This window comes from Nomascus leucogenys, chromosome 9, assembly GCF_006542625.1.
Source record: "Nomascus leucogenys isolate Asia chromosome 9, Asia_NLE_v1, whole genome shotgun sequence".
NCBI lineage: Eukaryota > Metazoa > Chordata > Mammalia > Primates > Hylobatidae > Nomascus > Nomascus leucogenys.
The window spans coordinates 28,497,034-28,510,655 of record NC_044389.1 but is presented as its reverse complement, the minus strand read 5'-3'; the positions used below and the strand labels follow the sequence as shown (position 1 = coordinate 28,510,655).

The following is a 13,622-nucleotide window of genomic DNA, read 5'->3' as shown; positions in this document are numbered from 1 at the left end:
AATATACTTATCCAGAATGAATTTAATACAGTAGCTGTTTTCCTAATGAATAGGAAATTGTAATTTTGAAAAGAAAAAGTGTCTTGGTTTTTACTATGGAAATGATTTTGAATGCAGAAAGACACTCAAAGTAATCCAAGACCTAAAGGCAAAGCTTAATCTTTGTGACTAAGTCAGTGGATTGAGCTTAGATTTGACAACTCAATTGAAATATGACATCTCTCTCTGCCAACTACCAGCCACCATTGTCCTGAGTCATTAGTTTCCCTTGGAGAATATTGGTTGTGAATTCAGTAATGTAATTTCCCCTGGCACTATCCCTGAGATATAACCAAACATCTCCTATCCAAGTTGAAACCTAGCGCAGTCTGGACTAGTTTGAAATTGCATGTGATAGTGGCCCCAGGAAACATGGTAAGCGATTCTCAAAAGACTATTTGGATAATCATTGATTGAAACTGAACATCTTTCTCCAAGAATATGTGCTTACTTTATTATAGTTACTCTCTTATTAATCCTTAAAGCTCTTAGAAAGAGATGGGCACAGACACAGAACAGCAAGGCTAATTTCTAGTAAAATGTCACCATTTACTATCTATGAGTAACTGGGAAATTACTGAGTCTCCGAGAATCTCATTTTACTCATTTATAAATATAAATAATAACACCTATTCTTTAGGGTTGTTTGGAATATTAAATGACAGTTGGTGTCTAGTAGAATGTATGACATATGGTTCGCATTCAATGAGTCCTTATAATAAAAACAATCTTTTTGTACATGTTATTAATAACATTTAGTATGTGAATATATTTGCAGCAACTTCAAAAATCAAATATTAAATAATGGATAAAAATATTGCTCATAGTTTTTATGATACAAGGAAGGTTTCTAGGTATTTGAAAACCCATGTAATATTAGAAGTTCTTAGATACGCAAAAAAAGCATAGATGATTTTGGGAGGGGAGCATCATTATGTATAATAATTATTATTGAGATGGTTCCTTTTGCGGAGAAAGCTAATAATTTTAAGTTATATTTTCAAGAGCATTTTCTCATTGTATTTTCAGGCCCAGTAATCATCTGTGTAGATTCATTTTCTGCATGTGGATGTCCAGTTGTTCCAGCATCATTTGTTGAAAAGACTATCTTTGCTTCATTTTATTGTCTTTTCTCCTTTGTCAAAGATCAGTTAACTTTATTTATGTGCTTCTCTATTCTGTTCCACTGATCTGGTTTGTTTGTTTGTTTGTATTTTTTAATTTATTGCCAGTATCACACTGTCTTGATTACTGTAGCTTTATAGTAATCTTGAAGTTGCATAGCATCAGTCCTCTAACTTTTTCCTTCTCCTTCAATTTTGTGTTTACTATTCTGGGTCTTTTGCCTCTTCATATGAATTTTAGAATCAGTTTCTCGTTTTCACAGAATATTTGTGATTTTTATTGGGACTTTGTTGAATCTATAGATCACATTGGAAAGAAATGACATCTTTACATTATTGAGTCTTCCCATCCATGAATATGGAATATCTCTCCATTTATTTAGTTCTTCCTTGATTTATTTCATATGAATTTTGTATTCTTCCTCATATAGATCTTCTACATACATTGTTAGATTTATAACTATTTCATTTTGGGGAGTGCTAATTAAGTAGTATTGTGTTTTTAATTTCAAAGTCTACTTGTTCATTTCTGGTATGTAGAAAAGCAATTGACTTTCGTATATTAATCTTATCTCCTGAAATCTTATTATAGTCACATAATTAGTTCCAGGAGTTTTTTTTTAATTGCTTATATTGGGTTTTCTACATAGACATTCATGTTATCCGTAAACAAAGTTTTATTTCTTCATTCTCAATCTATATGCCTTTTATTTCCTTTTCTTATCTTATTGCATTAAATAGGACTTCCAGTACAATGTTGAAAAGGGTGATGACAGGGAACCTCCTTGCCTTGCTCCTGATCTTTTCAGGGAAGCTTCCATTTTGTCATCATTAAATGTGACATTAATTATAGGTTTTTTGTAGATGTGTTTTATCAAGTTGATAAAACTCCCTTCTATTCCTAGCTTGCTGAAATTTTTTATTATTATGGATGGATGCTAAATTTTGTCAAATGCTTTTTATTCATCTGTTGATATGATCATGTAATTTTTCTTGTTTAGCTTGTTGATATGATGGATTAAATTAATAGACTTTTGAATGCTGAACCAGCCTTTTGTATCTGACATAAACCCTGCTTGGTCACGGTGTAAAATTCTCTCTTTTTTTTTTTTGAGACAGAGTCCCGCTGGAGTCCCAGGCTGGAGTGCAATGGCGCTATCTTGCTCACTGCAACCACTGCTGCCAGGGTTCAAGCGATTCTCTTGCTTCAGCCTCCCAAGTAGCTGGGATTACAGGCACACACCACCATGCCCAGCTAATTTTTTTGTATTTTTAGTAGAGACGGGGTTTCACCATGTTAGCCAGGCTGGTCTCAAACTCCTGGCCTCAGGTGATCCACCTGCCTCCACCTCCCAAAGTGCTGAGATTACAAGCGTGAGCCGTTGGGCCCGGTCCGGTATCTAATTCTTTTTATATGTTGTTGGAATTGATTTGCTAATATTCTATTGAGAACTTTGACATGTATGTTCATGAGAAATATTGGCCTGTAGTTTTCTTTTCTTGTAATGACTTTGTCTGGTTTTGGAATTAGGGTAATGGTGGCCTCCGAGAAAGATTTAAGAAGCATTCCCTCTGCTTTTATCCTCTGGAAGAGATTGTAGAGAATTGATATAAGAATTGATACAGTTTCCTCCTAAATGTTTGGTAGAATTTAACAGTGAACCCATGTGAACATAGTGCTTTCTGTTTTGTAAGGTTATTAATTATTGATTCAATTTCTTTAATAGATATGGGCCTATTTAGATTGTCTATTTCTTCTTATGTAAATTTTGGTAGATTCTGTCTTTTAAGAAATCGATCCATTTCATCTAGGTTATCAAATTCATGAGCATAGAGTTATTTGTAGTATTTCTTCTGTTATCCTTTAAATGTCCATGCGATCTGTAATAATGTCCCTTATCATTTCTGGTATTAGTAGTTTTGTTCTCTCTCTCTCATCCTTTTTTTTTTTTTTCTTAGCATGGCTAATGGCTCATTGATCTTAATGATTTTTTCAAAGAACCAAATTTTGGTTGCATTGATTTTCTCTATTTCCTGTTTCCAATTTTATTGATTTCTGTTCTACTTTTTACTATTTGTTTTTGTTTACCTTGGATTTAATTTGCTCTTTTTTTTCCACTATCCTAAGGTGGTAACTTAGATTATTGATTTTAGTTCTTTCTTCTTTTTTAGTATATGCATTCAGTGCTATGAATTTCCCATTCAGTACTGCTTTCAAGGCATCATTCAAATTTTGACAAGGTGTACTGTCAATTTCATTTAGTTTCAAATATTTTTATGATTGATCATTTCATTTATGTATAATAAAACTTTGGCTACTCAGAACTCTTGGATGTTGAAGGTATTTCTTTTTTTAAATAAAGTTGAATCAGCATTATTTTGAAAGATTTTTATGCTTCTCTGCCTTTTTAAACAAGGTATGCTCATTATTCATGTCTTCACCTCTTTGATGCTGTATTCTAAATTGAAATATTAATTACATTATTGATGAAGTGATTTCTACAGAAGCTAGTGCTGTCTAATTTTTGTCCCTGTATTCTACTACTGTTGGTCCTTATCAATCTGTCTACACTTTTGACAATTTTTTTTGCCTCCTTGCATTTAGACTGTCACTGCTCACTTTTCAATATTGTCAGTATCTGAGCCTCTTTTTAATCAATTATGAACTTTTCAACCAGTTAAGCAAGCCTACTAAAATTAAGGGAAGTGACCTCTCCTAAGATTAAAACAAGAAATGTTTGAGTTTTAGATAAAGACTTTGTAACCTTTTCAGTTGCCCCAAGAACTATGTGAGTTCCTGCTTCCTCATTCTGCTTTAGTGAGTAGAATTGTTTGATAACTGTTTCCCATTTAGGTGAAGTGTCTAATGAAGTCCTCTACCTGTTAATGTTTATTGTGTTTATGCAAGGTGTTAGGCTAATAACAAATCTTAATATTCTTGCATATGATTTCTAACAAATGCATTACAATTAGTGCAATTTGTTTGCTGGCTATTGCCTTGGGTCCATGGAGTTTTGAAAGCTGTCCTGGAAATGTCATGCAGAAAAGACTTTTGATTGATTGCTTCAGTGAACAGCAACAACAACAACAAACGAATCTAGAATGTCTTGCTCTGAGTTCACCTTTATAAGCCAGGGCTTCCTAGTCAACAAGTACAAAGCCTGATTGTGCTCCTAGAATACCTGCAGTCCTGATTTACATTTTTTACCAAGTGCTTGATAAACTGGACTGCAAAGAAGTGCTTATAGTCAAGCTGTAGTGACATTTTAAGGCACAATCTAAACTCAATGATTCTGTGATGAGAGAGAAGAGAGTCAAAAAAGAAGCAGCCTTACATCAAAGAATGTTTCTGGTATGCATGCTACTTGTTTTTAAGTAGAATATTTTAAATTAATCTCAAGGAAAAAATGAGATTCTATGTTGGAAGCTTATTTTAAATTTACTGTCATTTTATTTCCAGGTGGAGCACCAGTATTCCCACAAGTTTACGGTAGTGGTGTTACGTGCCACCAAAGTGACAAAGGGGGCCTTTGGTGACATGCGTAAGTGCCGTTTTTTTCTTTGCTATTAAACGTGTAATTATGGTCCAGCCTTTAATTGCTTGAGTTCCTTGACAAATCGGAGGTTCTGCCTTCTTCAAATGTGGTTATGTTTGTCTAGATCTTTGAATAATAACATTTCGAACAGTTCTCTGATGCTATCTGTCAGATTAGCATTTTACCTGGGGCTTAAATTAGCCAAAGTGACAAAGGCGGCCTTTGGTGACATGCGTTAAGTGCCCTTATTTTCTTTGCTGTTAAACGTATAATTATGGTTCACCCTTTAATTGCTTGAGTTCCTTGACAAATCAGAGGTTCTGCCTCCTTCAAATGTCATTATGTTTGTCTAGATCTTTGAATGATAACATTTTGAACAGTTCTCTGATGCTATCTGTCAGAACAGCATTTTACCTGGGTCTTAAATTAGCTGAGATCACTTGGAGTCAGACAAAATGACTTTCTTGTGACGTACACATCTTGGGAATTCAAAGAAATTTTGTTTAATTTTGCTTCTAAAAGAATACTGAGTAAAGACTTTAAACAAGCTGCCTCTGTGAAGTATTATGCATTTATAATTTTTAAAATGTAGTTTTTCTCTAGTTCTTATGCCTTTGAGTGTGTTTATTTTGTATGGAATAGCCATAGAAACTGGTATAGGACAGCCTGAAATGATGCGATCCACAGCCTGAGGATAATGCTGAATTAACTTGTTGACAGTATCTTTCTCCACGTTTTTAAAAAAGGCAATTTTCCTTGTGGAATCTTATTATTTAAAGGGTTGGAATTCATGCAAGTGGAATACAAATAATAATGGTTACAACAAAGTATTATGATGATGGGTTTGATAACATCTTAGATTTAATAATGTCTTAGATTTGTTAACATCTTAGATTGTTAAAATGGGAATGGATAATTTAACTCTCAAAACAGGTTTTGGAAAAAGAACAGAGATTGCAATGTATCGTCCGGGAAACAGGTAGGGTTCCCAGCGCAAATGACATTTAAACTGGTACCTAAAGGAAAAGTATCTTGGTCATGACAGCAAGAAGAAATCCTAGGCAGAGAAAACAGCATGTTCCAAGGCAAAAAGACCAGAATGCTTGTGAGGAGCTAGAACAGACCCAATATTACCAGAGAATAGATAACGGAGGTGGGGGCTGGAGGGGCAGATGAGACTAGGATGATAAGCCCTGGTAAGACAAAGACTTAGGGCTAAGATTTTTTCATTAATGCAATGGGAAGAATTTGATGGCATTTAAGTAGTAAGTCACACAACTGAATTTTCATTTTTCAAAATGTTGTGATTGTAGTATATGAAATTTATTGGAGAGGAATGTGGAAAATAGGTTTTTCGTTTTTTTCAAAGAACAGGAGGGACTTCAGCCTGTTGAAATGGCAATGAAAATGCCAATAAAGAGGGAGGAGTTAGATACTGAGAAAAGAAAGAATGTGAACTTAAGGCTCATACCTTCAGTGAATGAGGAGAGTCCAGGAAGTTGGTAAATGTCTGAAGCAAGGAGAGGATTGTTAGGTAGAATCTAACAGCAAGAGTTTTGGCTGAGCAGTGGTTTTCATGACAGGTGAGGGGAGCAATGGCAATTTCTTCAAAACTAGCTTCGACCAGATATTTACATTTTAAATTTTATCTCAGACTTCAGTTTAACCCATGTAATCATCCCTTTATTAATATTTTTCTGAAGTTATTCTTATTTTGCTTTTTACCATTCTTTTCATTTTCACCATTTTAAATGAGAATTTACTGAAAGAAAGGCCCCTGCAAAAGAGAAGCCTCATTAGAAGCTGTATTTAGACACTGTTACCCACCATACTCTTAAGAAAAGGCATGGGTTTTGCAACCAAAGAGGTCATGCTGTGTGTTGGAAAAGCCATTCTTAATTCGACTAAATTTTATGTCAGTAGCTTGTCAGGCATGCAAAAGACAGAGCTAATTTGACTTTTAAAAATACAGTTACTGTCTCTTAGATAAAGCAGCAGCAATCCCCCCGCCCCTTTTTTTTAATCAATGCAGCATTCTGTTGTGTAGAGACAATGACTGTCATTGTGCCTAAGATGAGTCCAACAGCAGTTCAAACTTTATACTCCATGAGTCTCTTTCAACTGGTGTGGATCTGATTTTCTAGCAACTTCTCATGGTAGGCCCAGGCACTTTGGCAATGGTTATTTATTATAATTAGAATAGGGAAAAATGTGATGCTGAAAGTTTCATTTTAGATCTCTTTGAATTGATATCGATAATATTACTAAAAGAATGAACCTGAGATATTAATTCATCTCCTGGGACAAGGAACATTTAGATTTTGGATCCCCACAGTGTACATAACACAGATTAGACTCTTAATTTTAGAAGCTTCCTTTTTAAAGTGAAGGACCCATGGAAGGAATGGCCACTGAAGATTAATTGCTGTGGGAGAAAGGACAGTGTTATGGCATTCTGTTAGAATTTTTATTCAGCATTTGTAATTGAGTTGTTTTTTTTTTTTGAATTGTTACTTTCATGTGTGTGTGGGGAGGGAGTTGTTGTCGACCATTTATATCACCTTAATGAGTTCACAGGAGTCAGGAAGAGACAAAAAGAACATGAAGGAGTTTTAGAGAAATAAATATAGTGATAAAGTTACTATGGAAAAGTGAATAGATGATGTATAGTACCAACCACTTTATTTTTGAAAAGCTGTGGGACACTCTAGTGAGAAAAGGCACAGGTATTAGCCATCACTTTTCTGAGTGGAATTTTGATGATATTTCTTGGAGAGCTTGATCTATACAACTTACCAAATAGCTGAATTTGGGGTGTTTTACATAGCAGTTCTTTAAACATAGACAAGAATAGAACTATAAGAACTATTTTTAAAAGTCCTAAGATCTGTGAAGACCAGGATCACAGAACTCTACATCCTCTTCTGTTGTTCATACTGTCTGCATTTATTTATAAAGGTAGAGTTCCATAAAATTCTACATCTTGGTAAAGAAGAATGATGGATTACTATTGGAGTTTTCTGCCTTGCTTGTGTGTGTGAGGGCTTTCTCAAGGGTACCAAGACAAGTAAAAAATCAACTAGTTAATTCTTGGTAAAATATTCATAAAAAAGGATAATACTAAGTTTATATCTATTTTTTATTTTGTCCTTTGATAAATCATGCTACCCTAACTACCTACATTTAGAAATATGCTTCTGCACTGTTAAAACCTCAGAATAAAATCAGCAACACCCAATAAACTGTCTTTTGAAGAGTCAGAGCTGACATTTTAATTTATAGCATCTCTTTTATTCCTTGTTTTCACTTGAGGGCATTGACAAGCCAAGAATAAGACAGCTGCCAGTTCCTTCCCAGACATGGTTGCTAGTTTCAGTATTACTCAAATGTAGCATTTATACCCAGTGCTCTAGTCATGACTCCTTCTGCATTCTTATGTTTACAGTTCATAGGAAGAGGCAGTCTGAAGTTCACATTTACATGTGACTCAAAATCATTGCTCTATTTTTATCTTTGAAATAAGTAGCTTGCATTAATTTGGCAATATTAATGTAACTCTTTATTTATTTATTTATTTTTATTATTATACTTTAGGTTTTAGGGTACATGTGTACAATGTGCAGGTTTGTTACATATGTATCCATGTGCCATGTTGTTTTGCTGCACCCATTAACTCGTCATTTAGCATTAGGTATATCTCCTAATGCTGTCCCTTCCCCTTCCCCCCACCCCACAACAGTCCCCGGAGTGTGATGTTCCCCTTCCTGTGTCCGTGAGTTCTCATTGTTCAATTCCCACCTATGAGTGAGAACATGCGGTGTTTGGTTTTTTGTCCTTGCGATAGTTTACTGAGAATGATGTTTTCCAGTTTCTTCCATGTCCCTACAAAGGACATGAACTCATCATTTTTTATGGCTGCATAGTATTCCATGGTGTATATGTGCCACATTTTCTTAATCCAGTCTATCGTTGTTGGACATTTGGGTTGGTTCCAACTCTTTGCTATTGTGAATAGTGCCGCAATAAACATAAGTGTGCATGTAACTCTTACTTTTAAACCCACAGGAAGTTGTTGTAGATGTGATATGTAACAAGCTACATGTCAGCATCAGGTTGGGTGCTAAATGTTAGGTTAATGTATGTTAAACTCTATATTCTAAGTTGTCCCTTTCCTCTTTTAACAGAAGATATGTTTGCAGAATGGCTGCAGTGAGTGTAGTATTTCAATTGGTCATAGAATTTTCTTTGTGCCTATAAGAAACAGAACACAACTCTGGCCACAAACTTCATTTTATAACCAAATGAAACAGCTGACACAAATGCATTAGCTACCTTACTGAATTTCTGCTTCTTTTAGAAAGTGTTGGGAAAAACACAGATACTGAATGATAACGGAGGCTGGCCTTAGAATTCAGAACTATTAGAGCCATGTTTCACTCCCTGCGATGAGATTAGATAAGAAATGCCATAGTGTTTTTTAAATGATAAAATACCACAGAATATTAGAGTTTTAGAACTATCCTAATTATGGATATATATATACTGAGGATTCTTTCCTTGTCTGGTCCCTTTATTAGACACGTAAACTCTTTTTCTTTACAGAATTAGCATCATAAACATTAGAGCTTCCAAGAACAGGTGTAGGATTGCAGGTGGATCTAACTTTACTTAAATATTCAGATGATAACAGCGTTTAATGCTCACAATTAAACTCTAATAAAAAATACATATGCTTGGGAAAATGATGAACTCATTGTATTCAAGCCAATTTTATAAGATCTTATTAATATCTTAACATACTTCTTTAAGATTTTCTTAATAACCTTAAGCTCTTAATATTCAAAAAGTCTGTGTCTGTAGGTAAATGATATTCTGTTTCTGATAACTTTCTGGCAAGATTTGGATCAAGTTTCTAATTTTTAAAGGGTTGTGCCATTTGCAATTCTAAGGCTGGACCTAATCTTCCCCAAACAGTGCTTCTTAAATTTTAATGTCCATATGAGTCACTGGGGGTTTTTGTTCAAAATGCAGATTTTGATTTTGTAGGTTTGGGGAGTAGATTCCGAATTTCTGACATACAACTGATGTAGACATTGCTGACCCATGAACCACATTTTGAAAGACAAGCTCTAGACAATTTCTTCTAGTTTATGTTTGCTTACCCTGTGATCTATAGGACTTGTGAGCGGAGCAAAGACTTTAAAAATCCATGATGGAACAAAAATGCTAAGACTTTTGTTTTTTGCTGATTTTACTTTTGTAAAATGAAATAATCATGAATACCTTAATACTGTTTATTTTTGAAATTCTTATAAAAGGATGCTTAATTACATGACTCATTACATTATCAATGAGAATGATAGAAATAAACACAAATACCTTAATACCACAATTACAATGTTAAATTCTGAAATTATTTTATACTAAAATCATGAAAATAGCAGATTACAAGCTATGGGAAAACAAGAACGTATATTTTTATTGTTTCAAAAGTCACAGTGCTCACTTCATGTTAAATGATTAATGCCTGAAATGTACTACACGCACACACACACACACACACATTTACAAATATAGTCTTTCCCTCGTACATATAAAGATACCTCCCATAAATAGTTTAATATGTAGTTCTCTTTCAGCTTAGTTGGTGATTGTGTGATATTTGACTGTGTGATATTTGATTGTGTTATATTTGTGATCCATCTAAGAACCCAGGCAGCATCACTCTAGGTACCCTGCTTTTAACCACTGCAGCATGGTAAAATATTGTTTTATTCTCTCCTGCAAAGAGCTTTGGTTCCGATGTGGCACCCTTGTGGTGTAATACGTTTCCACTGTATGAAGTTTAGGTAAATCCTTGCTGCTAATGAAAATATGGCTTTTTTTCCCAAAGGGAAGTTTAAACTTTCACCTTTCACACATTGTCAGTGAATATAAGCACAAAACCAGGGTGATTCCAAACAGAATGAAAAAGTTTTTTCAAATGTTTTAGATCACATGCTTTCTTGTGGGGACTTGTGAAAACTTGAGTTTGTTCTGCCTTATGGCCTTGAGGAAAGAAGGAACCCACTGTGCCTTCGCCACTCCTTTAGTGGAGATGTGTTGTCTAGGATGAGTCAGCAACAGTTCTGATGTGGGCCTTGTAATGTGAGGGATGCATGTCGAACATTTATAAGATTCGTGAAATAACTCTGAAAGTTTTTTCAACAGTTTATTTTGACAGTATGCTCATGCATAAAGTAGATATTCTAAATATGTGCAAATGTTCAGTTCTTTTTAAATCACGCTGTGTTGCTTTTTATGTCTTTGCAGTCCTGTGGAAAAATTTCTCAAAGTGAACACATCACCGTGTAATGGTGTGGATGGTCTCTATATTCTTGCTTAGCGCCATGAAATCTCTGCTTATATGATTTTTCCAAATCACATTAATTTTGATTGTGAGCCCCATTCCCTAGAGAAGGTGTGGGAACTGTCAGTGATCTCCCTCACTCCAAGGTCCTACAGGAATTCTAGGCATTTATAATTGCCTATAAATTAGGAGTAGGGCTTGCATAATCTTTACTGTTTGCCATCACTGGCATCAACCCTTCTGTTAAATGTTGTCTTCGTGGATTCTGGCCATCCACTTTTTGGCAGGCACTGAAATGTCTTTCAGAGCAGTCTTCCCCAGCGATCACGCAGCACACCAGGGAGATCTTACTGCTGTTCTCCGGGTGATGGTGTTTAGAGTTCAGACTCCATGGCCATCCTATAGTCACCATGCAGTGTACAATGCACAAGAAGCACGGGCTTCTGAAACTTGTAGAAACTAAAGAAAACCCAAATGCATAACATTTTCCAGAAGGGTAACCCTCTTTCCTTCAGCTTTATCTCTCCAAAGTTGCAGCCTCAATCCTCTCACCTGTAGGGCGACCTACTTAATCCTCTTCAGAGGTCCCACCTCTCAATACAAAGTATTAATCATTCCCTTGGAAAAAGGAGCTTAGAACTCAATCTTCCTATTTGTAAATGTTGGGGTGAGAGGCAGGGTGTTGGATATTTAGGGAAACATTATGTATTTAATCTTTTAAGAGTCTTCTTTAGCAACAAGAGCATGTAGGAATCAATATGAAAATAAATGATCTGTTTGGTAGCTATTCTTGAGTTTCATGGTGATCAGAAGCTCCAGGAAAAATGGAGAGGGCAGACTACTCACGATTCCTGTGTCCTTGGGCAGATTGCTTCTCCTGTCTCTGCCTTCCACCATCTTGGGAGATATTGAATGAGCTGATGTATGCAAAGTACTTATATGCCTAACACACAGTAAGTGCTCAATACATGTGACCCATTATTATCGCAGTTATTTCAAACACAAATATGAAAAGACATCTATTTCTTCAATGTCATCTTTGTATGAACCAAGAATATTCTTTTGGGTAGTCTGTGCATTGGACTAATTTTCAATTTTTCACCTTAGAGACAAGAAATTTCCATTATGAATTTCTGTGTTGAGCAAATTATTGGACCCTTCTTTCTCAGCTTGAGAGAACAAAATGGAGAATAGTATCTCCATTGTTAAACGCTTTTCCAAAAACACTTGGGTACATTTCACTCCCTGTGCTCCCTCAGCAGCTGTCTAGACTTCTTTGTAACACTTGTCACATGGGAGTATAATCATGTACTTTTAAGACTAAGGCCTGAGGCTTACTCACAAAAAAAAAAAAAAAAGAAGAAGCAGCTTAATTCTGAGTCTGGCATAGTAGTAAGATCTCAAGGAATATTGGATGAATGAGTAAAATATATGAAAGTGTGTGATTATTACTTTATTTTTTGATATTGCTTCCTTTTTTGCTTCAGTGAGACAGAATTTTAGAAAACAATTTTATACTTCACTTTTTAAAGATTATAAATGACTCTTATTTCTATCCACTACTAACTAGAATTTTTCTGAGGTTGAATGCACAGGAAATTTTACAACATCTTTGAGTGAATTTAATTAATCTTTTTTACGTTAATTATGGAGTTTCAAATCTTATTTTTTATAAATGGCATTGCTGTTGGTCTATACTTTAGCCAGCTAAAGTATAGACCAGCAACCCTAAAATATATCTTTTTTGATATAAATACTTCCTTAACATCAGTCTTCAGGTTATGACTGAACATGAGTTTTACTTTATTAATGGTTTTGGAATGTTCTAGAGTATCCACCCAAGATTTTAAAAATTCTAAGTATAATGAAATTATTTCCCAATGGTCTTTTCGTGGAAGATAATTTCAGGATGAGTAAAGTGTTTCATAACGCATGTCTCTCTCACATCTCTTATCTTGTCTTTTCTGTGTAGTGGAGAAATATAATGTGTTAGTAAGGCACTGTTGTTCCTTCCTCATCTGCTTAGAATGTCAGGTAGTTTACAAAGTTATTAAGTGGTTTTATGAATACAGTTAATCCTTTTCGTGTCTATACTTTATTAGATTTTTTTTGTTTGCGTACGTGTGTATTCATGTGTTTTAGGTCGGATGAACACAGTGAATACTATTCTATGATATTTCAATAATGCCAATTGATCGAAAACCATATGCCACTTCTGTAGAGAAAGTATGTGATTAAAATCTAATGGAATTAAATTTAAACAGAGGCTAAATGTTTCTTAAATTACCAAGGACAAGTATGTTCTTAAAGGTTTTATGTCTAAGAGAATACCTCTGCTGCTCTAAAAATTTAAACATTTATGTGAAAATGCTTACTATATGTTATTTTAGTACATCTTAATATTATTATTATTATTATTATTATTATTATTATTATTATTATTATTATTTTTTGAGACGGAGTCTTGCTCTGTCGCCCAGGCTGGAGTGCAGTGGCACAGTCTCGGCTCATTGCAAGCTCTGCCTCCCGGGTTCACGCCATTCTCCTGCCTCAGCCTCTCTGAGTAGCTGGGAC

General features: G+C 34.8%; 1 protein-coding gene across 1 annotated transcript in view; it reads left to right on the top strand.

Annotated features, from left to right (window-relative positions):
* PLA2G4A (phospholipase A2 group IVA) overlaps positions 1 to 13,622 on the top strand; it is a 168,331-nt gene that overhangs the window by 37,364 nt on the left and 117,345 nt on the right. Inside the window, exon 3 of the mRNA XM_003264476.3 lies at positions 4,624 to 4,705. Coding sequence (XP_003264524.1) covers positions 4,624 to 4,705 — 82 coding nt within the window. The remainder of the gene's footprint in view (positions 1 to 4,623; positions 4,706 to 13,622) is intronic.